This window comes from Drosophila teissieri, chromosome 2R (assembly GCF_016746235.2).
Source record: "Drosophila teissieri strain GT53w chromosome 2R, Prin_Dtei_1.1, whole genome shotgun sequence".
Classification (NCBI taxonomy): Eukaryota; Metazoa; Arthropoda; class Insecta; order Diptera; family Drosophilidae; genus Drosophila; species Drosophila teissieri.
Genome location: NC_053030.1, coordinates 11343189 through 11369988, shown reverse-complemented (window position 1 = coordinate 11369988; position 26800 = coordinate 11343189). Strand labels below are relative to the sequence as shown.

The following is a 26800-nucleotide window of genomic DNA, read 5'->3' as shown; positions in this document are numbered from 1 at the left end:
AAAGCAAACACGATAAATCAGCGCAAAGTGCAGCATTATTTAATCAACGCCAGAGCCAGTCAGCAAGTGGAAAAACCCTGGAAACGCCTAAAAATAAAGGACACGCGATAACCAAAAATAGAATGTAATGATAAAACCAAAACCAAAGTACCTGCAACAATGAAATTGAGCAAATCTTAAAGGCGTAACCCGACAAGCAAACCCAAGATTAGAATTACTTTTAGAAATATACAAGAGGACACTCGCTATATACAAAAGTGCTATAGATAAACGATTAACGCTATCCGCAAAACAATACTAAAACCAAAAAAGAAAAAAAGCAAAAATTTAACGTAGTTCGTTGACGTTTGTTCACCGCTGGAAGTTATCGATACAGCCCAAGGATATAGAGCGTAATCCCCGTTGAGATAGAGTAATGGAACTAACCTCGTAGTTTGTAGAGAGACCTTGCGTCTCAGCCCGTAGGACAGCAAATTCAAATAACCGCAACATAAACGCACTTATCGACTAACTAAAACTACCAAGTAGTTGCCTCTCTATATACAATATATATATATATATACACCTACGAGATATATACAAGATACTTAGCCGTAGCGAATAGAAGAAAAACGCCAGTCTGTACATCTACCTATATGGATTTATTTTTATAATGCCGCTAAAGCAAAACTCGATCCCCGCCCTCGACCTAGGCCTTTCAAATTGCATCTGAATAAGTAACGAGGGCTATATTAATGCATTAATTGGGTGGCGAAGGACGTTGCCACACGGAGTCCCAAGGAGGGACTGTTGCCGGGTCCGGATCCTTTGCGTGCTGCCCGTGCCAGATACACAAATACGCCCAGAACCGTAATCCGTGGACCCACACTGGAGGAGTAGTGATACGAACGTACAGGACGAATTAAAGCTACCTGCTTTGGGTTTCTCGTGTTGCGCTGCCTTGACGTAACTCCGCCTTAACTCGCGTCGCTTCCATTTGCCACAAAAGTGAAAGAGAAAAAAAACGCAGAAAATAAAGGGCGACCGACGACCGCAAAGCCAAAACTGCGGTGCGTTCGTTAAACTTTCATGACCAAACATTAACTTAAGCAGGGAGGAGGAGGAGGAAGAGGAGGAGGAGAGGCGTGGCCAGAGGCCAGGTTGGAAGGCGCCGGGATAGCGTACATTTCGGAGCAAGGAAACTGAGCTGTCATCATCACTGTCCCATCCCCTCCAACAGCTAGTTTGTTATTTGTGATAAATTATTCAGTGATCCACATCTCGGATCCTGATCCTGCCCACCCCACTTCAGCTCCAGCTCCAGTTACCGTTATCGTTACCGTTACCGTTACAGTTACAGTTCCAGGCCCCACCATCACATCTGTACACCAGCAACCACCAACCGAATAGCAACAATAACTATACCCTAGAGGATAAACGTCATTTATAATCCAGAGTACAAAGTACGATTAGCCCCGAAATAACGCTGTTAACGAAACTAAAACTAAACCTAAAACCAAAACAAAGGCTAAACTATAAATAGTAACATACGGTATTATTATACACGCAACTCAAAACAGATAGTGTCATAGAGTCACATAACCTCAAAGAAACGAACAAAACGAGCGCATAACGAAACGAAAAGTGAAGAACCATAAGCAATATAAGCAGTGCTGTTGACTATTTTAGAGGCCACCTTTTAGATACCGATACCTTCTCACCCAACCTACGTTACTCAACCAAACACCTAAGAGCCCACCAAAAACGAATCGAAAACCTAACCTAACCTAAAACCTAAAACCTTAAACCTTAAAACACGGATAACGGCGAACAGCCCCATGTGCGAGTGAGACAGTCCGAAAAAAGAAGAACGAGAGCGAGAGAGAAATAGAGTAACACAACGAAAAGCAATTTATTTTTGTTTACGTGTCCGTGTGCTGGACTTCTATTAGTTAATGCCAAAAATCGAAGCGGAAGTTGCACCCACACCTGCACACCCAACTACCACTACAACTACGACTACAACACACAGACACACACACTGAGCCACGATGGCAAGGCCAAGAATTGCAGTGGGCATTGCGGGGCCTTTCCGGCGGCAATAGCAATAGCAACACCTTGAAAAAAAAACCAAAAAAAAAAAAGAAAAACCCAGAAAAAAGAGCAGCAGAAATATCCCCGATAACAACAACCACGTTACGTTAGCGAAGGTGGCGCGAGTGGTTCGATGTGGTTCGAATTCGAGTTCGAGTGCAGGTGGTGACGTGACAGCGGCGGCGTCGTGGGTCCAAGAAAATGCACGTTAAACACACTCAGCGCCGAGTCAGCGGTCCTGGAGCCTTCGGAACCTTTACCAACGATCAACGGTAGGCGTTACCCACTCACTAGCCATCCTTGTATGTCCTTGTACTGTTGTTGTGCACGATGTACGTTGTACGTTGTACTGGCGTGGGAGGTCAGGTCAGCACAGGATGTCCCTAATCCCGTATTTCGGACTCCTCTGGCCGCGATCTCCCACGTTGTACAGTTTTGAGATGAATGTACTTATTATCAGTTTCAGTGTGATCTCTGGGGTGGACCAATTATTGTATTCGGATAAATGTTTTTTCTTTTATTTAAAAATTGGAACTGGATTTTTGCAATAAAAAGACACAAACATTTTGTTTGTTTTTAGTCATTTTTAGAAAGATTTAAGCCCAAATAAATTTTAAGTAAATTTAGATCTATACACCAAACAATAAATGATATTTAATTTTCCAGGAGAGGTTTTAGAAAACGTTCTGTATTTTTTATTAGCAATTTTTTGACACCATGTCGTATGTGTAATACGTATGAGTAATTTATTTTGGAATCACATAGAAGTAATTGAATACCCTTAATAGATAACGAAAAAGCAAACTTTTTAAGGTCTATGGTCCACCCTAGCAATCCTGTTCCTTGTGTTGTTCGTTTTGTTTCGTTTCGTACCGTTATGTTCTGTGTCTCTATTTCGTTTGTCTCTTGAGTTACCCTGTTATTGTTGTTGATGTTGTTGCTGCTGCCGCAATTGCTGTTGTTGTTGTTACTGTTCACATTCATATATGTGTGTGTGTGTGCCAGCGTGTGTGTGTATTTGAGCGAGTTGCCAAGTGCCTTTTTTGCTGGCCGCCTGTGAACTGATTTCCTGCTCACAACGACCATCCGCCCGCCGCCCACTTTATGGGGTCATCCGTCACTCCAGTCAATGCAATTACGAAACTAGATTAAAAGTCAAGCCAGGCCGACAACAATGGCCGCACCGATACCAATACAAATACCAATACCTACACAATACAATGAATTGCATTGCTTGAGAATAGTGTCAAAGTACTTTGAGTGCAAACGCACGCAGTGTTGCATACTTTCAGAGGCCACTGTACATGTAATTGCAATCGTGTGGGTGTGGGTCAGTCTGTGTGACTGTGTATGTGTCTGAATGAGCGGAAGCTTTCTCTTTTACTTCAATGATTAAACCACTGACCGAATTTCGGCTGCCATTTGTTTGTGTGTGTGTGGGTGTTTGTATGTATCGATAAGCACTTGCCGACTACTGCATTGTTGTTGCCTCCCACACATACATAGCTTATTCACCGATATATACACTGACACACATACAGACTCATACGATAACAGACAGAGACGGCGACAGTGAGTGAGTGAAGCAGAGGGCCAGATAAGCTGCTCTTTTCTTTTGTGCCAAAAAGGAAGCCCGATGTTTCCAATTGAGCTAGTTCTAGTTCCACATTTCCATACACTCGACAGCAACAAAAATACCCTTCCAAACAAATAGGCACTAGCCCCCACACATACACATACACATGCAGACTCACATACAAACAAATACATGGGCAGGACCCTCTGGTGTCTGTGTGCTTTGTGCAGTTAATTTAATTTCTTATCCCCCAAACGAATCTCATTTCAGTAATTTCCCGCTCAGTTTGTTAGTTTTCAGTTTCGTTTCCTTCATTTCTCGTTTCTCGTTTATCGTTTATAGTTTATTATTTCCATTTTGGTACTCGTCACGTGAATAACTTGGATTTATTTCGTGTCCTTGTCGTTGTTGTTTTGCAGAAAACTTTGCTTGAAAGTGCAAATACGTTGAATACAGAAACTAAGAACCAAGCAAACCGAACCAAACCAAAAACCAGATCAAAATCACAAACCGAAATCGAATTGAATCGAACAATTTGCAACTTACATTTGCATTTGGAGCGATCCTAGACATCAGCTGTGAAGGTACCGCCGACCAACTTCCGAATTCTCCCCATACTTTCTCTCTATCTCTCTTTTTGTCTCTCAGTGTCTCTGCCTCTCTCTCTCTATATATATATATAGATCGTAGACTCTGTATGGTACTTCCCTACTACTCTACTACTACTAATACTAACTACTTACCGTTACAATTCCAACTGCAACACAGATATAAAACTCACACACACACGCTCACGCACACATTTAATGCTTCTAACTTTTCTGCTCGTTACTAGAAAACTAGCCATTAGCCAGAAAACTTAAAACCCACCACCCCCGCAAGTTTCAACTTTTGAGCTTTACCATTTATGGTTGCAAGCATAAAGTAAACTCATTAACTTTGATGCACTTTGCTTGCCAACTTTACTATACCTGTCCCTCAAAAGTCCATCGATAAGAGTTTCGAATGCATTGCTTTAATGACTTTTTCCACACCTTTGCCCTGCCTGCTTAAGACCTTTTGTAGCCCCCACTGCTCAGAACCCTTAGATGATAATGATAATCCCGTTTGCCATGTATCTCACACAAGTCGAATCCAAATTTATTTACAATTGGCATGCGAAATGGTTGTGATGTAGCATTTCTTTGTTTGTACACTCCACTGATTTACACAACCCGCTGCCCGCAAGCCTGATTTATTAATTGCTCGGCTGTCGTTATAATTAATGGATAATTTGGCTGAATTCTGGTTTAGCCGAAAATCGTGTTATTTATAGTTGAGCTAAGCTCTCATCGAGTTCTACGTTCGTTTGCCTGTCCAGCCGGAAATCTTTTGAAGTCAAAATTTAATTACCGACCGAGGAGTGTATTTCAAATGGCATTTCCATACAAATGACATTGGATGAACCATTAATGAACTCTGTTTGTTATTGCAAGGTCATTGCCAGGTCGTCACTAGAGTTTTCCAGATACCAGCGGTCTTTACGGGTTCGTTCTGTTTATATATTTATACAAACACAGATTTAGGAAACACAAAATTTCCATTCTTTGCATTAATTTAACATAAAATAGAGTAAAATATATTTATAGTCGCCTTTTTCAAACGTTCTTTCTCAATGTTTTAATAAAGATCTGAAAATTGTGTAAAATAAATCGCAATTTAAGTTTCCGAATCTGATTCACTTTCCCCATCCAAAGAAGAAACGTAAATATATATTTGATCAAATAAAATCCGGCTGACTGCACGGACTTTGTAAATTGGCACAATGGTAAACATTTGTGCACTAAAAATGGAAATTTTCGTAATTTGTTTACACGGAAATGTGTATCGAGTGGCATGTTTGGCCATTTGCTTTCAATTTTGTTTGATTTTGCTGGCGGGCGCTTTCAGTTCATGAGCAATAAAATGCATATAGAAGGTTTTTGGATAGCATTCGCCCAGAATCAGTATTAAAATAGCTCAAGCGGTCACGCTAAATGTTCCAAAGGTCAAGACCATGAAAGTATTCCACATTTGATCGGATCAGGGAAATTAGAACACAGTCCCAATGGCGATTGAGACAAGTAGATCAGTTGCAAATATAGTTGATATAGTGGATCCCCCATTTGGGGGCTCACAGCTGCACTTGATTTAATATCGATGAACGAAATGGAATGCAGGCAGGCAGCGACTCAATTACGTACGCCTTACGAATTTACGCTTAATGCCTTCAATTGGCTTTTGAATTATTAATTGAGGCACATTGTGTCTCAGCCGCGGGCGGTGGGGCACTGGTGGCGATTTCGATGCCAGAAACCTGCTCCATCAGACTCGTTTGGCCCCCAATCCCAAGCTCTCGAGGATGGGCAGCACATGCTCCGCACTCAAAGACTAATCCGCTGGCCGGAGGGCCACTCCAGTGCGTCAAAGTTGACATTGGACGTAGGCCACGCCAGAAGGTTACACTGAGAGACACTAAAGATGTCTTACAATGCGGCATGGCAACAAGAAATGTATTGAATGTAGAAAGATATGTGTCAGATAATCAGATACATCGGGTGTGCAGCATTTGAATTTTACTTGGGATAAAAGCAATGATCATGAAATGTAGTTAGGATAGGTTATACTTTTTGTCTAACAAGTAATCTTAGTAATAAATAAGATTTCTCTTTCATGTAGCCCAACCTATGGGCCCAACTTGGCCAGTGAAAATGGGGCAAGGGCAACATTTGACTGCAGCACTTGACAGGTGGCAAATACTCGAAGCCGAGATGAAAAAGCCATCAGATAGGAACCCGAAGAGCTGGTATTCCCCGGGGCACTCGATGCTTTCGCTTTGATTTGGCTTTGCCAGCGCCAATGTCTTCTCGAAAGTGACTTTCGGCCAGATTAGGTCCGAGATTGCCAAGAGGCCGCCGCCGTTCGGCAGCGGATGTGCGATTGTATCTGGGTATCTCGTTGGGTATCTGCAAAGTGCACACTCATCGGCTGAGCATTAGCGTGCAAATATTTGACATATTTACTTGTATTTGCACAAATCCCATTCTCCGATCCCATTCCGCATTGAAACTCGAATCAGAATTCGGATAATTGCGCCTCTGGCGTGAGGCAGCCAGCCTCTGCCTAATTGACCGAAATTGATTCGACTCGATTCCGGGCTGGGAAATGCTGTTTGCTCTGCACCAATTTCCCGCCCCAATTTTCGCGCTCAACTCTCGAGCTGGCATCCGAAATCGGAATCGGAAAAGTTCGATGCACGCACACCGAGAATAGGGCTCCCCCTCCCCCACAATTGTTTTCCCATTGTTTGAAAATGGGGGGAGGGCCTCATCCTCCCCGCCACCCCCTGCCTGCGCCAGTGTTTAGCTATATCAACAATAGTTTGCCTCACGTTCCGTAGCATTGATTGCCCAAGGCACAGTGGGCCCCAGTCGCCCTGCCAGCCCTCATTTCCATATCACTGGCACACACTCGATACAGCCTCCCATGGAGCACCACTGTAACCGCGGTGCTCCCACGCTCCCTTATCAGCCATGTCCGTCTGGCGCAGCCTTATCTTATCTCGCCCATTTGGCCATTTGATTTAGGGCACTTCCGCCGCCCACCGTGCGGAATGGTTTCAGCGCCATTGGGGCACGCGTTCCCAGCCATATATCTCCATCGAATCGGTGTGTATCTGTATCTGTATCTGTATATGCATCTGTATATGTATCTGTATCTGTATCTGTATCCCTATCTGTATCTGTATCTGTGTGTAGTCGTTTGTTACCGCTTGTGTATCTATGGCTCTATCAGTGCTTGGCCTGCGTGCGGCCGTACATTAATTTAGTTGAATTTTTCGCGCGATCAGAAACCAGATGAGCATGTCAACCATTGTATATAGATGTCTCTATAAATTGTATCACACATCGCGGTTACATTGGGCACTCGATATAAGGGAAAGCATTCTGAAGAAATATTCAAAATTTAACTAGCATATTGAGAATATTTTGTATTGTATACAACCTAGGCAATGATTATTCAAAATAAAATCAATGACAAGCTTTCCTCACTATTCATTTATTATCTTTTTGTAGCCGTACGTAGAGTTAAGTCCATTTAAGATTAATGATCAGATTGAGTCACACTTGATACAGCAAAGATCTTAAAGTCACGAGACCGCTGAACTTAACAATAATTAGTGACATCATACGTATATCCTAAAGCAGAACAATTGCCCAGATTTTCTGAGGTTTATATATCCAGTGTCCTCTGTGCAATGAACTCACATACATGCCGGGAATGCGATAGTCCCCCACCTCCACCTCCACTTCCACCTCCAGCGCCCCTCACCGCTCACATGTTGCACAATCAATATTTATAATAATTAAGAATTTTCTTTGTTTGTCTCGCGGTTTTCCACACACTCGCACACTCTGTTTCCTGCTCACTTTAGCGTGGCCCTCTGGCCCACGAAACCTGCGTTTCGTCTCCCTCCAATGCTTGCCTGCCAATTTGAAATAGATAAATTTGAGTGTTTGCCAGCGCCGCTGGCCATTTTGATTCTGCCATCGAACACGGTACTCATTGAAGTCTCCTCTTTCTTTCCGCCCCACTCCTCCTGCGGCTCCTTGGGCCGCCCGTGATGATTCCGCCAGCAGTGCCAGCCGCGACAACTTGTGCCCGGACAATCCGCAGCAGCAGCAGCAGCGGCACTCGCACTCGCACCAGCACTTGGTACGCCAGTCTCTGGTGAGTCTCAGCAACGGCCAGCCGGCGGCATCGGCGGCGCCGGACAGCGTCTCGCTGCTGCGAGCGGGCGATGACCAGCAGCAGCACCTCCAGCAGCCACATCTGCAGCAACAGCAACTGCAGCAGCAGCAACAGCAGCAGCACCTGCAACAGCAACAGCAACGGCACCGCAGCAGCAGCAGTCGACTATCGACGAGCGGCATCTCCAAGCAGAACTCCTCGGACAGCAGGAGCGGCCTGCGCATCCTCGACAGCAGCCACAGTCCGGTGAGCTGTGGCACCCAGAGCGTTAGCAGCACTGGTGGCCAGTCGGCGCTCTACGATGCCTGTCACGAGTACTCGCGCAGCTTGAGTGCAGCGGCTGCTGAAGGAGCCGGTTCGCTGCTCAAGAGCCACTACAGTGACCAGCAGTTGGCGCAGCCGGAGCCAGACCCAGAACCGGATCCGGAAAGGGATCGGGATCGGGATAGGGATCGAGACAGGGACAGAGACAGGGAACGGGAGCGTCGCCACCTGACCAACCTCAATCTCAATCTAAGCAGCGAGTACGACTACAGTGGAAGCGACAAGCAGCAGCTGGTCAACGAGACGTACATCTTCAAGTGCATCGCCAACAGTCCTTCGTTCCTGCGCACCAACAAGATCAAGGAGCAGTCCAAGAAGCTGCGGAATCTCTCGCTCAAAACACGCACCGCCAAGAAGAAGGGCCAGATCATCTCCAAGTCGAACGCGGTGTCGGATAACTCGCTGCATCCGGGCGACAAGTACCTGAACTTGTATCTCGTGGAGAAGAAGCACTCCCTCCAGCCGCAGGTGGCCTCCACGTCGAGTTCCAGCACCACCCCGCATCCGCAGGCTTCCTCGGCACCAGCCAGTTCGTCCTCCACCTGCACCAAGGCGCCCCAGTTGCCCGCCTTGTCGGCGGTCGCTGCCCGCCAACAACAGTTGTTGCTGAACGGATCGCTGAAGGGCAAGGGGCAGAGTCAGGGTCAGGGTCAGAGCCGGCAGACGCTGCCCGGCCATCGGGGGTCGGTGAGGAGCGAGAGTGGAAGCGGGAGCAGCCACACCATTCCGGCGACGGGCAAGAGTCCGCCGGTGCCGCACTCGCTGGCGGCCAAGATCAGCAGCTCGGCAAGCGGCAGCAAGAACTGCAATTTGCTCAGCGCCAGCAGCAACTCATGCCACAAGCTGCACGCCCACGCCCAAGGATCGGGAGCAGGATCGGGATCTGGATCGGGATCAGGACCCGGACACAGTCACTACGCGGCGGCCTCGCCCAAGAGCTCGGTCAGCAGCAACGGTCACCTGAACAAGTACTGCCTCACGGACCTCACGCGCCGCAAGGCCGAGTTCAATCGCCAGCTGAGCGCACCCACGGACTACACGCACCACTCCTCCAGCAACGGATCGCAGCAGGAGGGCTCCTCGGAGGCCAACGAGGGCCACGAACCGGTCGGCGAGTCCACCATCACCGTAGCCAGTGCCGGCGTATCGTATCCGCATCCGTACTCCTATCCGTATCACTACGCGCACCACGCCTCCTCGGCCACAGCGCCCGCCAACCTCAAGGCGTCGCTGCAGCTGCACAGCTTCGGGAGCCACCACCCGTGCCCTTATCCGGCAAGGCCCACGTCCACGTCGTGCACCAACAGCTTCAACCGGCGCCACATCCGGCGGCACAAGGGCAAGCTCGGCGATCGGTGAGTACTGTACATGGTTTGAAACACTTCCTCATTTCTATTGAAATTTACTACAAAATTAAAATGATCATTGTGTTTATAGGAACGCTATGTTTCTATGACATATCAACATTATTTTGGTGCCATATGTTTTAGATACCATCACACACATATCTCTCGTATACTTAAGTGGGGTTTGTCATTACAAACACAATCAAATTTAATTGAATTATTTAATATTGCCAAAGGCCAAGGCCATTTGAATAGTCAAATATTTGTTTATTTAATCAATAGAACAAATGATCGGGAAATTTATAAGATAACACTGTGATATGTAATCAATGCAATATTATTAATGGCTTGGATTAACCCAATTCGTAGAGGAAAATACTCTGTTTATGGAAAAAGTCTAAAAGCAGGAGAAACTATTCTAGAACAGAAATGGTAGAAGAGAAGGGGATTTCCGAGTCCACGACGACATGTGTCTCAGTTTGGCGGGTTCCCCGAAAAGAGAGCGGGCCATTTAAGACATTACCCCGGCTTACAGGCGGGAATTACGCGCATGCAAAGCGCCTGATCGCCTACTACCGGTTTTTTTGAGTGCTTTTGTCCGCTCCGCTTATCGCTCGGCATTTGCATAATTCCGCCGTCGCAGACCGAGGGAATCTCACTACGACCTGCCTTTCGCCTCGGTTGGCGCAATAAACTTCTAATGGTCGTCGAGCAGTGAACTCCCCATTTGAGCGGACCGAAAGTTGGAGTCGCAAGTGGAAAATACCAAAATCCCAAGGGTTCTACAGCCTACAATCGGTGTGTGACGAGTTGTTTCTAGTGCTAAAGTTAAAACAGAGTGTTTTGAGGAATAATGAACTATTTGAGCGTTTCTATATACGTTGAAAAATGAAAATAGCATATGTATAAACGTGTTTTGTTAAACAAAAAACGGCACACGATAAACTGAAAACAAAGTTTACAAACATTAAGATATTGGGTAAACATTTGCAGATTTACCTCTTGCATTGAACATTTTTATTAAAAAGGAGTGCGTCGGATTACTCAAACAATCGTTCGTCATTGTGCGTGATTTCGTATAGTAATTGAATCGAGCTTCATTATCAGCCTGATTGCGAGTGGCCTGAAGTATAGTAAACAAAGTTTCAATCGGTCCGTGTGAATAACATAATTCCACAATTTGTCGCGGCCACTCAACGCCACAAATTGCGACCGAGAACGAGACCCAGACCCAGACCCAAATCCAGAAAAATAGCTTCCTCCTTCCTTGGCACCAGTGATATCCAATCTAATCCGAACCGAGGCGATCTCCACGTGAATAGAACGCGTTATCCGCATACATTTGCATAAAATCCAGACATATTTGCGGCGGATCACTGTTTATGTTCCCTGTGCTGTTTACACTTTTCGGATAGTTTTGCTGTACTGTATTGTACTGTATGTGGTGTGGTTTTATTGGCATCAATTTTTGTGAAGACAGCCGGGCAGGGAATTACAAGCAGCCATAATTTGCGTCGTCGATCGTCGCGAAATCAATTAAAAGGCAGCACAAATTCGTTATTTATTTATTGTGCAACGGCCGCGGGGTTCAGAACAGGTTATCAAGTCGCCGCAGCATCAGCAGTAGCTTAATAAAAGTCATAAAAAAGGCAAATAGCAACTTAACTAGTTGTCATAATAGAGAAAAAAGGAAAAAGACAAGGAAAGATAGAAAACATTGAGATAAAAACCAGCGCCAAGTGTACACGGTGTCAATACCTCAATTATTTAATTAGGCAATTGCCAGCCAATTTCGGAAGCGAGTTGCAATTCCTGTACTAATTGATATTCGAGGTAAGAATATCGCTCGACCAGCCACCCAGCCAGTCAGCACAGAAAGTAAAAATAAAGAACTATACTACAACCTAAACAACCCAGCCACCCCCTCTTTCGCTGCTCGAGGACGCCCGATCCGATACGATCCAATACGATACGATACGATACGATACAAAACGAAGCATTCCATTCCATGCCGAAGTACCGAAGTAGCCACGATCTGGTCTCGTTTTTCGGAGTGTTTGCCGGCGATTTCCAGGCGGTTTGCGAGCGACGACTCGGCGACTCGGCGACCGCTAGTCGCAAAAAGTTTGCCGCTGTAATCACTCCAAGTGCCGGGTTCTACTCTATATACGTACATAGCTATATAGCACGCTTCCAGACTTCTCCGATTCTCCGATTCCGATTCTCAGCAGCCGTACTGTGTGAGTCGAGTCGGTCGAGTCATCTGCATCAAATCGACGGAAAACATCTGCCACAGCACGTTTCCGTGGAAGTTGCCAAGCCAACAGGCCAACAGGCCAACAAACCGATAGCTTCGAATGTAAATCGCCAAACAAAAGTGAACAAAACTTGGGAGTGCGCCAGTGAAGTGAGATGAATTCGAAACCACAATTAAGAAATGTAGCCATCAAAGTGATTGGGTTGGATTGGATTGGATTTGATTTGTGTAATGCAATAGCCGGCGGTTAACAATAGCAATCACTAATAAATTCATTAGGCTAATGCCAATGGCGGCCAAGATTAAATTAAATCAGCTTCATCAGGCTTAATTAAAACGAAACTTTCCCATTTAAAAGTACACTCAATTGAGTGTGAAGAGGCGAAAGAGAGCGCTGTTTATAATAATAATAGAAGCACAGACACAATTACAAAAAAGTATTATCAATGTACGAAAATATCAGTACGTCTAACCGTGACGCGAAAACCCATACCCATGCCCAAGCCCAAACTCAAACTGAAACTGAATTGGAAACCAACGTAACCGCGAGCACGCGTCTCCATCTCTCCGGGCTTTAACAATAGGTCCGCCGTGAACGTGAATAATATCCATATCCGTGCCACGCGATTTGTCGTTCAGTATTTAGTAGTTAGTGCCTTCGGTGTTTGCTGCTCCAAAAAACGCGAGCAGCGATCACAAAAAATACGAATACGAAAATATCAAGAAGGGGCAACCGCCAGGTTCGGATTCCAGTTTCACTGGCTGCCGCCCCGGAAAACCTTGACAATCACCATCTGGTAGTGGGCAAGGTGAGGGCAGCAGCCGTATCTCTGATTCAGCCTGCATTGTGCGTGTGTTGCAATTAAAAGTAAACAAAAATGTCAAGAAAACTAGCTGGTTTCCAAGATGGAATGGTGCAATACCCTTTCTCAAATTATAAAATACCCCAAACCTACATATATCGTAAATCGTATCTACCTGAGATAAATACAGAGGCAGCTCACTGAAATTGAGACAACATTAAACATTAATTATCGCATAATCATTGCAACCAATTACATGTGCCGCGTTGCATCATATGATTTGCTCTTTACCTTAAACCCAAATTACCTACTTTGTGCCACTTTATATGAAAATAGCCCAGACCAATTGCTATTTAACTGAGCTCCGTGAATACCCGAGTGATACCCTCCATAAGAGTATTTGCAATAAACAAAAACCGGTGCGTTAACCGACATCGCGCCATCCCGCCCACCTTGACAGTCATTCGGTGTAGTTTCACTTTCATTTTGGGCAGGTCAGCCTTGCGGCACAGAGTCGTGTAACGGAATTTTTGGAGGCAGCACTTCCGTGTTAACTGATCCCCAACTTGGTAATGCCATTTCAGACTGCTGAGCGGGGATAGTGAGGAATCGGTGCGCTGCTCCTACTGCTCGGTGCTGAATGTGAACGACAACGACCTGCGCATTTCGTTCGAGAACACCTGCACCGACTCGCTGGTAACCGCTTTCGATGATGAAGCCCTGCTAATATGCGACCAAGGAACCGAAATGGCAAGGACAAAGGTTTTATTTATACAACTAGACCAGGACATGAACCCCCAATCCCCCTCCCCCTCCCATTAAACACTGACTGATGACCTTGACAGCAGGCAATTGGTTTGGAGCACCGCACGACTAATGAGATTCCACTCTGATCCTTTGTGATGCAGGTACACTTTGATGACGTGTCGTTGTACGGCACTCCGAAAGAGGAGCCCATGCCCAACATACCGATCGTGTCGGAAAAAGTCTCTGCGAATTTCCTAAAAAGTCAATTGCAATCATGGTTCCAGCCGACGGACAACCGACTGGCCATGAAACTGTTTGGCAGCCGAAAGGCGCTGGTCAAGGAGCGCATACGTCAGAAAACTTCCGGGCACTGGGTCATACACCCGTGCAGTTCATTCAGGTGAGTTCCCAAAACAATCCTAAATATTATAAATAAAACTTATATACAAGGTGAGAGATCTGACAGTCTACTAATCCAACGATATCTTATTCTTCGACAGGTTTTACTGGGACCTTTGCATGCTTTTATTATTAGTAGCAAATCTTATTATCCTGCCAGTCGCAATATCATTCTTCAACGATGATCTGAGCACACGATGGATTGCCTTCAACTGCCTAAGTGATACTATTTTTTTAATAGATATTGTAGTCAATTTTAGAACAGGTAATGCACACTCAACCAAGCCAACTAACTAACAAGTAACCCCCCTTAAAATCCGACCCGTAACCCTGCCAACAATAAGTGGCACTAACCATGTCCCCGATTTCTGCGCCCCTGCTTAACCGAGAAACTTTTGCCCGAATATGTGATTTCAGGAATTATGCAACAAGACAACGCTGAACAAGTAATATTGGATCCAAAGCTTATAGCTAAACACTATTTAAGAACTTGGTTTTTTCTCGATTTGATTTCGTCGATACCGCTAGATTATATATTTTTAATTTTCAATCAAGTAAGTTAATGTATTTAAGAAACAGTACGCAACATTTTAATTTAAGATTATGAAATTGCAGGATTTCTCTGATTCTTTTCAAATATTGCATGCCGGACGCGCCCTTCGCATCCTGCGCCTGGCCAAGCTGTTATCCTTGGTGCGACTGCTCCGCCTTTCCCGCCTCGTGCGCTACGTGTCCCAATGGGAGGAGGTCTATGTGAGTACACCCGGCTCATTTTGGCAACGCTCAGTCCTTTAGTTCCGTTTCGTTTCGTTACCGTTTCATCTTGAGTTTGCATAACGAAGTACTTACTACTTACTACTTACTGCCCCTGGTTTTCAGTTTTACGACACTTTTGTACAATATATACACAGAAAATATAGTGATATTCGAGATATTCGAGATACTATGATATTCGTTTACTTGCAAATATTACGTTGACGCTTTTACTGTCGTTCTTATAATTTCAACTAATCAGATTAACTAAAGCTTATCGTTATATCATACTATTCACTTGAATTTGTTTAGGGCTTAAAACAATAGTTCATATTGCCTAAGACCCACGGAAATTGCAATAAAATATCGTTTCACATTTTGTTTTCTGTGTATATATTTGTCAACGTCCTCTGTTTCGTCATTACTTTATCGGTTTTACTCCAGGGATCGTTGGTCCCTGAGCGACCTCTTTTAGTTCCGATTTCCGTTCAGTTTGCTCCAAATTCTCGACCGTAAGATCAGCATTCTACTCGTTCACTCCACACCACAAAAACAGATTCGAGGATCTAGGTTATGTGTATCTAGGCAACTGCAGTTAGGCTTAGCACAGTGGTCAGTGGTCAGTGGTCAGAGGTCAGAGGTCAGGGGAGTAATTTGATCCCAGAAGTGCTCACTTTTCTTTGTTACATGTGTGCGTACATGTGTGTGGCATTAAAAATAAAAATGTACTACTAAATTGTGGATGGCGCGCAGAAATGTTCAAACTATGTATTATCTTTGAGTTGTTATCTGGAACCTCTGTGTCTATGATTTCCGTTAAACGTTTAAATCCTTTGCGTTCGATTACCAATCGTTTTGTTTACCAAATATGATATACCTCCCTCCCACCTATGTGTGTCTATAAAGCCAATCAAACGTAGAACCAGACAATCGCTGTACCATAAGCCAACTCAGTTTGTACATTATACAGTTGTGTGACCCCGGTGTTTGTTTCGTGTTGTGCGCCTGCTGCGCTTCGGGTCCACCAGACCAGATCCAGAGTAATGCCCCAGGCTGATAACTGCAAGAACATACCTATCTTTCACACCCACCACACACCCACATATTCGTAACACACTCAGATCGAATCGAAAATATATATCTCTCACTTTTTTTTGGGTTTTTCTCAAACCATCTGACGCGCTCGCTAAGCTTGAGAACTTGTTCCTTGTGCCGCGGGAAGATTCCTTTGCTTTCTTTCACATTTCTTCAGTTGAGTCTACGATTTATCGCTTCTGTTGATATTCTGATATTCTGTATTCGATTTACGATTTACGATTTACGATTTCCTATTTATTTATTGCCGACTTTGAAGCACTCAAATCGATATTCTTCATTGCACTTTGTACAACTCTTTGCTCTTCCTGGAAGGCATTTTCGCAAATCAATACCCTATATCCAATATATCTACGTCCACAACCGATCCTCCCACCCACTTCCCCTGAATCCCACACCACAACCCCTGAGATACGTACAAGTACAGATCCTGTAATCCTATGTAAAAGATAGCCTAAAATTGGAAACCACCGTATATTATGATTTACGTTTATTTTGTTTTTGATGCGCTCAACTTAAGCGATGAAAAGAAAAGTATTCTGCTAAATGCGACTAACAACTAATGATGCTTTTGACAATCAGTTTAAGAACAACAAACAAAACAAAAATAAAATAAACAAAACAATACAATACAAAAATTCAACTTAGCTGAATCAGGGCCTAAAATACCTGTGTATATATGGTTTTTAGATTCTGCAGAATCTACAGAAAAAAAGTGCTGATCGCAGAGGGAGAATGAACAGAAAAGACAAAGATGGCTTGACAAAAAGCAACCTAATTCTCAAGGTAAACCATCCAATAAAAAGTAACAACCCAAAATCAAAAATCAACAACACAACAACTTCAGTATATATTGATAAACAAAAACCAAAAGCCTTGATTGATTGATTGAAATTATGATTATGTATTATTGGCGCAACATAACTCACGTTTTTGAGGAATGTTAATGCCAAAATTGAGTTTTAGTGCATAATTTCGTTCGATTGTTCGTTCGTTCGATTGTTCGTTGATCATGTTTGCTTGATTTTAATGTTCGTTCGTTCGTACGTTCTGTAAATTTTCTGAGACTGCCTTTTTTACATATTGATGATTGATTGATATTGCCATACATAATCTCTATTTCTCATTTGATGCATAAAGAAAATGTCGTTAAATCAATAATGAAGAAGAGAGTTTAGCCCTAAAGCAGCATACGAAAAACCAAGCTTTTCATTTATAAATCGAATCTTCGGTGCCAAATCGAAGCTCTTTTCATGCTCTTCACGCGACGTAGAATCAGTCAGAAGGATAATGTAATATATCTCGCTAGATTCCGTAGTTTTGGACTCCATGCATGGGCATGATCGGAAATCCTATTGTACTGCTATATCTATCATTGTGAACCGCAGACTAGCTGGGTTATTTATATCGCTGCGAAGAGCATGAAAACACCACAGATCTCAGGATATATTACGGATTCGAAATGTATAGTGTGTTGAATGCTTATTGCTTAAGAGGGCCCAGGCAGCACGGATATAAAGTTTACCACTGTAAAGACACAAACAAATCCGCACTTTATAGAGTAATGGCTGCTGCTGCTTTCGCTAGAGGTTTAGGTCTTAGAAACGGACACAAGACGCACATCCAATAAAGTCAATCGATCTGAAGCAGGAAAACTGATTCAACGACCAATGAGATCGAACACGAACACTGTACTATATTTAGCCACATACTATTCGTATTATATAGCATACATTTGTGGGCCCGTGCCAAACGCTTTCCACATATCCTAACCTAAATCGTATCTTTCGTACTCAACTTAACCTCACTTGACACTGTTCAATGCTTTCTGCTTTTGTGCGCGCTTTCCGCTCGAACTCTCTCTTGCTCTCTCCCAACTACACAGAGAAAATCTATCAATTCTTACAACTTATATTAGTCATTTATTATCAAAGTAGCTTTGAACATATCAGAATAAATTAATGAAACTTAGAAGTAACGAATTAAGAAATAACCTGAAAAGTCTTGTAAAAACTTTGACTTTGAATTGATGTACTACGAAAATAAAATGGATATGTTCAAGGTGAAAGTCAAAAGGATCGTTTTTGATGTGATCCTCTGCAAATTTAATCGTATTTTTTCTCTGTGTAGAAATTCAACTCTGTTTTGCTGCCTCTGCTACCGTTACTTGTTGTTTGGTTACTGTTACTGGTTTGGTTTTGGTTTTTCCCGATTTTTTATTTAATCTGCCTCCTCTTCTCTTGTTTTGTATAAAAGATTTCAGCAGGAGCGCGATAAAAAATGATAAATAAGCTTCTTGGAGTGACACCCACACGCACACATGTATACCCACACAAGCAGCTACAACCACTGAATTCTTGAATGCAACTATCGTTATTTTGTTCTCGTATCTCGAAAACGCTCCCTCTCTCTCTCTCTTTAACTTTTTCTCAAGCTCTGTGTTCCTGCTCTTGCTCTATGTTTTTTATTTACCGTTCGTTTGGTTTCCGTTAATTTCTCGTGCATATTCCGTTGGTTTGTTTACCGTACTTTGTACAGAATTACGTAGTTCAATTACTAACAACTGCGAGAGTCAGAAAAAAAAACGCTTTCATTGTAAAATACGAGTTTCGATTTCGGTATTTTGAACGTTTGAACGGCTTAGTGTTTAACAAACGTACAACAAAACAAACAAAAAATGAAACAAACAAACAAAAGTAAAGATGAGCACTTGTACTATAAATTAGCAGCTGATTTTGCACCTATTCGAAACGTAGAAATGGTTTGAATTTGAATTGATTGAGTTTGAATTGATTGCTCAGGTTGTACATTGTACACAAAGTACACCCAGTACACCAGACACTGTTATATTGCCTAACACTAGACTAATCTTATCTTTATTTATCTTATCGAATATACATACCACGTATATCGACCATGTATTTCGAGCCGCTCTGCTCCGATCCAATCTAATCCGATGATCTGGAGGCCGAGGAATGCGAGTATCCGTTGCATACTTATCGGGCAGAGTGGCGAGATTGAGTAATTTCTTGTTTTAATGGCTGTGGTCTGGTTTTGTTTTAGTTGCTTTGATTGGCATAATGCAATAACTGTCATGTTTACTACCGGTAGCTGGAAACGCCAATGACGCCGCCAAGTTGCAAATAAATTTATCCAAGTTCCAAGTTTTATTTTCTCGTTTGGGTTTTCTTTTCTCTTGTTTACTTGAGACATTTGGTTTTAAATATGTGGAACTCACATACACATATGTATCACACGCATACACACCAAAAACCACCACACACATAGACACATACACACTCACACACATGGAGACACACACACACATACACGAGCGGTGTTGGGCCTTGGTTAAAGTGCACTGTTTTTGATTGACCTCTCTGGTTGCAGTTCCTCAATATGGCCTCGGTCTTCATGAGGATCTTCAATTTAATTTGCATGATGCTCCTGATCGGCCATTGGAGCGGTTGCTTGCAGTTCTTAGTGCCAATGTTGCAGGGTTTTCCATCCAACTCCTGGGTCTCCATCAACGAGTTGCAGGTGCGCCACATTGGTAAAACCCCTCTAGCTGCTATCGGCTATCTAAATGGGCTGTTCCATTGCAGGAATCGTACTGGCTGGAGCAGTATTCGTGGGCATTGTTCAAGGCCATGTCGCACATGCTCTGCATAGGCTACGGCAGGTGAGTTACCGTCCCAATCTACTCCGATTATTGGCTTCTACTTTACTGCTGTCCCCATCTACGTTCCCCTGTAAAGGACAAGCAAGTAGCTAAATTCAAAAGATACTAGCATATTTTGTAATATATAGGGAAGGACGCACTCTAGTCAACTGCCTCATACATGTTTTCTATTTGCATCACTAATAATCTAATTTTTTACAGATTCCCGCCACAATCATTGACGGACATGTGGCTGACGATGCTTTCCATGATATCCGGTGCCACCTGTTACGCATTGTTCCTCGGTCACGCGACCAATCTCATCCAGAGCTTGGACTCCAGCCGGCGCCAGTATCGCGAGAAGGTCAAACAGGTGGAGGAGTACATGGCCTACCGCAAGCTGCCACGCGACATGCGGCAGCGCATCACGGAATACTTCGAGCATCGGTACCAGGGTAAATTCTTCGATGAAGAGTTGATACTTGGCGAGTTGAGCGAAAAACTGCGCGAGGATGTCATCAACTACAACTGCAGGTGGGCGATCTGTCACTGTCCAGTGATCTATCAATTGAATCTACTTTCAGCCACTTAGTATAGTATACTCTAGGATTAGTATTTTGCACTATATCTTAATTAATCACTAATAACTTGCGGTTCCCATATTCCACAGATCCCTCGTGGCGTCAGTGCCTTTTTTTGCTAATGCCGATTCGAATTTCGTTTCCGACGTAGTTACCAAACTGAAATACGAAGTTTTCCAACCAGGTGGGTGGCACAAACTTCTTAAAGACCACTTTTAACTAACCAACTGTGGTTATTGTAGGTGATATTATCATAAAGGAGGGTACGATCGGTACTAAGATGTACTTCATACAGGAGGGCGTGGTGGACATTGTCATGGCCAACGGCGAGGTGAGCACCGCTCTTGAGTTCAGCCAGAATCCGCCTATCTAATTACTTACTTTTACAGGTTGCCACCTCACTTTCGGATGGGTCTTACTTCGGTGAGATCTGTCTGCTGACCAATGCGCGTCGTGTGGCCAGCGTGCGAGCCGAAACCTATTGCAATCTATTCTCGTTGAGCGTGGATCATTTCAATTGCGTTCTGGATCAGTATCCGCTGATGCGCAAGACCATGGAGACTGTGGCCGCCGAGCGGTTAAACAAGATCGGCAAGAATCCAAACATAATGCATCAGAAGGACGAGCAGCTGAGCAATCCGGAGTCGAACACGATTACGGCTGTGGTTAATGCCCTGGCTGCCGAGGCGGATGACTGCAAAGATGAGTAAGTTGACTGGTGGAGCAGCAATATGAAATACGGCCATTTTCGGAACTGCGCTAAATATGTTTGTTAATACTTTTGATACCCGCTTCAGTGACATGGATCTCAAGGAGAATTTACTGCATGGGTCAGAGTCGAGCATTGCTGAGCCGGTGCAGACGATACGTGAGGGTCTCCCGAGGCCACGGAGCGGGGAGTTCCGTGCCCTATTCGAGGGTAACACTCCATGACACTGAGGAGCAGTGACGAACGGTGCCGGCGGGCACCGGGCAACCATCTGAAGCAGCGGTTCGCTGGACACTCACTCACAAAAACCCACATCCATACCCCACACAGGACAACCACACTCACACACACTGCGTATATAATAATTTAGTAAAAGGAACCCCAAGACGCGATAAGAGTACACTAAAAAAAGAATCAATTTATGGTAGACACTCTATATATGCAATTGCGATTTAGTAGAAAACGTATTAAAAACAAAAAATCCAAAAAAAGATAAAAACAATTACACAAAAAATGTCCTCAATAATTATTCATAATTTCAGCTCCGCTAACTGTGATGACTTTAATATAAGAATCGAAAAAAAATTAACAAACAAAAAAAGAAAACGAGTACATACAGAGATAAATTATGCGATAGAGATAGAACTCAGCAGCCAGCAGACAGATCAGAAAACCACAACCCACAGCCATAGAAGATCTGCCACCCCACTACACACTACACACCACACACCACCACCCCCATCACACACACCAAATACTGACACATAAAGTAAATCTACATATAAGTTTTATGCCCACGATATTGTAACGATAACGAAGTGAATAGACTTTTGAATTGCTACCTAGGCGTTAGTCCTATGGACCTATCACAAGAACACACAACCACACAGCAGCAAGCACACCTGTAGGTGGCCAAGTCAACAGGTCAAAGGTGACAGGATTCAAGCAACAGGCATCAGGCATCAGGGGGCGACAGTGACAGTCAGACAGACATGCATCAACTTATGATATAAACGAAGCGAAGCGTTCCAGCATACCAAAACATATTTATGCGCGTAGCTATTATGTACTCGAGCAACCAACAAACAAACAAACAACAAAACAATTATGTATTATTGCGATTATATAGCATATTTAAATACGCATTGCAAAAAAAAAACAAAAAGAAAAGGGAAAACATAACTCAGCAATATACAAAACAAGAAAACAACCCAAGAAACAAAACCAAACTAAACAAAATGAAAAGTATTTAAGCAAATTTAACGAATGCGCATTAGTAGTTGAACTATTAGTTTTTCACTCACTAACAAACAAAACACCACTCGACACACAACGTAGTAGAGAAGCCTCAACAAAAAAAAAAAACAAAATGAAAAATATATTAAAAACCAACCTCAGGGTGCCGTCGTTTCAGCGGTCACCAAAAAATAACAAAAAACAAAAAAAAAATCTAAGAACAGACAAGAAACCAACTATATACACAACATATATATACAAAACATAGACAATGTTGTCTTTTATAGGGAATTGTTAAAGCGCCTCAGTTACATTTCAAGTATTTATTGCAGGCCTGCCACCAGGCGAGATCATGATTTTCCATTCAGATTCAAGATTTCCGTTCGAGATACCACTTTTAGTTGCGAGCGAGATCTCTTTTGCAAGTGGTTCGTCTTTGAGTCCTTATTTGTTTTACTTTCGGGCATAAATCAGACGAAGGACAGCGACTTGTTGAAGGATTTATGTAACCTAGTATTTTATTACACGTAAACTAATAAAAAGAAAGCAGAAGGACAGCGTTTGCCTTAAAATAATACGTTAACGAGTTTCATTAGAGTCCTACTGGAAAACATAAAAAATCCATTCGACATTCAATATCGACACTACAAAGATTTGAATTGAGCTTAACATTAAGAATGGACATTAAATTCGCATAAGTGGTCATTATTGAAATATCTATATAATAGAGTCTATAAACTTATGCAGCGACGCACCCAACCGGAGTCTATGAGCGACTTATTTAAATTGACAGTGTGTGCATGTCTTTCCGGATCCACTAGCACAAGATAGGCAGTTTTGTTCTGCAAAGAGGGAATGTATATCATGTTTTCCTTAACTGTCCGGGTTTATCGTCTCACCTTAATGGCTTCCACCTTGGCGTAAAGTCTGCGAAAGGATACCATCTTGTAGAAGAAGTTAACAGCTGCTGCGGACCAGTTTGGGGCCTTCCATTGCGCTATAAAGGCCAATCGACCGGCCAAACAGTGCGGTGGCAGCGTGGCAAACTGCTTTAGCAGAAACTTGACATACTGTTGGCTCACGCAGACTATCTCCCCTTTGTCAACCAGCTCTACTTCGATCGTCATTCCGTTGTTACTGGGCCGGTACCCTACTACTTTGGCTCTTTCCCAGACACCCGTGCAGCTAGTGCGGACCACACAGAGATGATCCGTATTTATTAAACACAGTGGCATTGTGTATTTATCCGTGTCAAGACTTTCATAAAACATCCTACAGAAAAAAAAATTGTAATATTTCTCACTATGTTAATATTGATATCTTACTGCATATTGTCATAGAGTTCCTTGTAGTTATTAAACTCATCGTTATATATCCAGAAGTTGAAGTTGTGTGGATTGACCAAACTCACCAACTGCACTTCAATGCGTTGCTGTAACTCGATAATGGACTCGATATCGCGAACAGGCAATGTGAAATCAGAACGAACCGCATCCATAGGATAGTCAACGCCTAGAACTCGATCGTCCTGCAATAACAGAAGCATAGAATAAATAATACTATTTAGATGGAATCATCATATACCCTACCACAGCAAAAGAAGGAATGGCATTTTCATCTTCCCCATCGTCAGATGACGCGTAGTCAAAGACATACTTCTGGGGTTCCAGAGGCTTGACCGCATTCTTTTCAATTGTGGACTTGGATAGGTGTTCAGAGACATCCTGGGAAACGGGCTCATCTTTCTCCTCTGGATCTTGTACCTTTTCAGAGGTGAAGGGGTCCTTTAAAAATTCTTCCTCATCAGTCTCATATATCTCGTACTGTGGCTTTTCTTGGTGACCAGTGGGAGCAACGTCCACGGATAGGTTTTCAAACGCGTGGGCCAATGCCTGGGATTCTTTCTCTATTTTCTGAGTTAGCTCGACTTGCTTATTCTCAGTTGAAGGGCCAGGCTTTGGAACATTTCGTGACTGATGGATTTGCTCTTTTAGGGGTTCCTGTTTCAGGCCATTCTGCGACCAATTATTAGCTTTTAACGGCGCAGAGTTGGCTTTATACGAAGAGCTTGACCTTTGGGGTCTGGAGGTACTCTGCGGAAAGGCATACGGATTATTCAATGACTGAAGGTAATGGTTGTATTGCAGATGATTATATAGCACCTGCTGCTGTCCGGCGCAGATCATTTCGTTAATATTGGCGTAAACAACAGGCGTGTGGGCGGGATATAACAGTCGATTATAGTTGGGATACGAAACAGGAAGATTCAGATTGCTGGGCCTCTGATAAGTTTGAGGCGGCGGCCGCATGTTTCTGTTATTTATTTTACGGACACTTTCATTGATGAAGACCAAATCGGATCGCTCGGAGGCGAAGCAATACTTGGGTTTGTGAGAGCCTCGGTTCCTGGACTTCTTCTGGTCATGGACTAGTTTCTGAATGTGCGCCGATTTGGCAGTGGCTACTGCAGTTATCAATGCCATAGGTCCGTGGCCCATCACCTGGTAATTGGTTGCATATTTAGATTGCTTATTTGGATGTATTATTTATTTACTTACCGTAACCGTATCCCGAATGGATCGGAGGAAGGATTCGGCGTCCTTGAATCCCAGTTTGCTGTAGGGCAAATTGCAGCCCTCTTCGCTGCGGTAATCCCGCAGCAGCTTCTCAATGGTCATTTTTCCTGGTGAGGACACCACCAGCGAGTGGACCACCTTCTTCACCAAGCTTAGCACTCCGCGATCGTCCATGCTGAATAAATGTTTGTGATTTTGCAGTTATTCTTCTTTGTATACTTCACAAAAATGCACTAATATGCACTAATTGTCAAAAGCACCGCCACGCTTCAAACTTCTAAAATCCAGCTAACTGTAAACTAGAGTTGCCAAGCCCTAAGTATTGGAAATATCGATTACGTCTGGAAATTATCGACTTGCTTATCAGTACTTAAATGAATACTACTGCAATAAAGAGCATAATGTTTAAAAATATGCAAATTGTTTAGAAACTGGTATCAGTGACACACAAAATCTTTTGAACCGTCTTTTTAACTTATTTATATATATATGTCCTTAATATTAGATTTTTGTGTTGACTATATCGTTAAATGTATTGCCTAATATTTCTAAATTATATTTGAAAGTCTGCCGCCGATAGCTTAACTAATCAATACATATCGGTGCTCGTGAGAGCTTGTGCGATTATGTATAGTAAATATCGTTTACTGTTATCGATGGCAGCGTGCTGCCAGATAGTTAAACGGCCTATCGAAAATTTTCCGCCACATTCAAACTTATGTTTTTTTTTTGAAACAGAAGTTGAACATTTGAAATCTAATAAATCAATTAAATTCTTTTGTTAAATCGTGAAAACGCAAAAGACATTAGGTTAGCTAGAGTTGCCGTACTCACACATATATGACCGATTGGCGCCACTTTCAAAACCGGTTGAGCCATATGGCGGTATTAGCTTTCGTTTCAGTTCTTGCTGCTGATGTTGTTTTATGTAATTCTATACCCCCGACAGACGTCCTTCCTTGTGAAACTGAAGTAGCAGAAGGAAGCTACAAGTTCAGCGTAAGTTCAAGTCACATGTGGGGCTTGATGGAAGACCACCGGCAAATGGCATGTTTTTTGGGATCGGATCGGGTTGAGTTGATCTTTGACTCGATATTTCCATAGATACTTACAACTTTTTTTAGCTAGAACTTGGCCATTTAGATTTGCAATTGCTGGTTGTTACAACATCCGCTTACAACTTATGCGGTGGGCAGATAAATCATAGCTCAAAACCCGCCAAAGAAATGGAGCTATTCCGAGAAGGTGCTAGTGCTGGGGCTGGTGTGTATACCCAACACTTTCCTCACATGACACATGAACTTGTCCGGAGACAGTGGCTCCATTAATAATTTTCACACGACCGGCAAAGGGGCCTTGTGCCATGTAAATTTTACAAGCGGCTCTTCCACATTTTCTGGGTTGCGTAAGCAGATACGTTTGGGTTTTTATGCAGCCGCATAATTATATTCTTTATATTGTTTGTGGGGAAACAAGAACTGGAACAACAGCAACAACATTCAACTTTATTGTGGTTTTTGTTGTTACCGTTTTGGTCACTTTACAAATAGTTGAGTTGGAAGGAAAAAAGCTCGATGGGATCTCTGCAGTTGGCTATGAGCGGGTGACTTGGCAATCAAACCGGTTGTCCCTGCTCCACGGCTCCATCTTTTTGCCTGTGTTCGTGTGTGATTTATAGTTACGCACAAGCGCGCAAATCCAATTAGACGAACTGGCTAACTGACTGACTGACTGACTGACTGCCTGGCTGCCTGACTGGCCAACTGACTAACTGACAATCCGTAGTATGGCCCGCAGCAAATGCCACCAGGTTATAGGACGGCCGCTGGTTCGATTCGATCTGAAGATCTCGGCCCAATCTTCCCCAGGCCTATCGCCACAGTTGTCATTGGCC

The 26800-nt window shown here is 43.4% G+C and overlaps 2 protein-coding genes across 7 annotated transcripts; one reads left to right on the top strand and one right to left on the bottom strand.

Moving 5' to 3' along the window:
• The first annotated feature begins 1048 nt into the window (after window positions 1-1048).
• LOC122615081 (potassium/sodium hyperpolarization-activated cyclic nucleotide-gated channel 2) lies at window positions 1049-22309 on the top strand. 5 transcript variants are annotated; one of them, XM_043789950.1, is made up of 15 exons: window positions 1049-2345; window positions 8308-10098; window positions 13734-13899; window positions 14058-14296; window positions 14397-14560; window positions 14713-14849; window positions 14911-15048; window positions 16834-16929; window positions 19534-19683; window positions 19749-19825; window positions 20027-20338; window positions 20475-20569; window positions 20628-20716; window positions 20775-21091; window positions 21183-22309. In XM_043789950.1, exons 1-15 carry the CDS (start codon window positions 2275-2277, stop codon window positions 21316-21318), a joined length of 3978 nt encoding a protein of 1325 aa, XP_043645885.1. In that variant the 5' UTR covers window positions 1049-2274; the 3' UTR covers window positions 21319-22309. The 5 variants fall into 5 exon arrangements, with proteins under 5 accessions (XP_043645885.1, XP_043645884.1, XP_043645887.1 ...); XM_043789949.1 differs by having other exon boundaries at window positions 1050-2345; window positions 14896-15048; XM_043789952.1 differs by lacking the exon at window positions 16834-16929 and having other exon boundaries at window positions 1055-2345.
• Window positions 22310-22457: 148 nt separating this feature from the next.
• On the bottom strand, window positions 22458-25186 carry LOC122615083. Of its 2 annotated transcripts, XM_043789956.1 has the most exons (6): window positions 24889-25186; window positions 24493-24831; window positions 23920-24423; window positions 23656-23858; window positions 23230-23602; window positions 22458-23172 (listed from the first exon to the last, which is right to left on the bottom strand). In XM_043789956.1, exons 1-6 carry the CDS (start codon window positions 25078-25080, stop codon window positions 23062-23064), a joined length of 1722 nt encoding a protein of 573 aa, XP_043645891.1. In that variant the 5' UTR covers window positions 25081-25186; the 3' UTR covers window positions 22458-23061. The 2 variants fall into 2 exon arrangements, with proteins under 2 accessions (XP_043645891.1, XP_043645889.1); XM_043789954.1 differs by having other exon boundaries at window positions 23920-24831.
• Between the last annotated feature and the right edge of the window lie 1614 nt (window positions 25187-26800).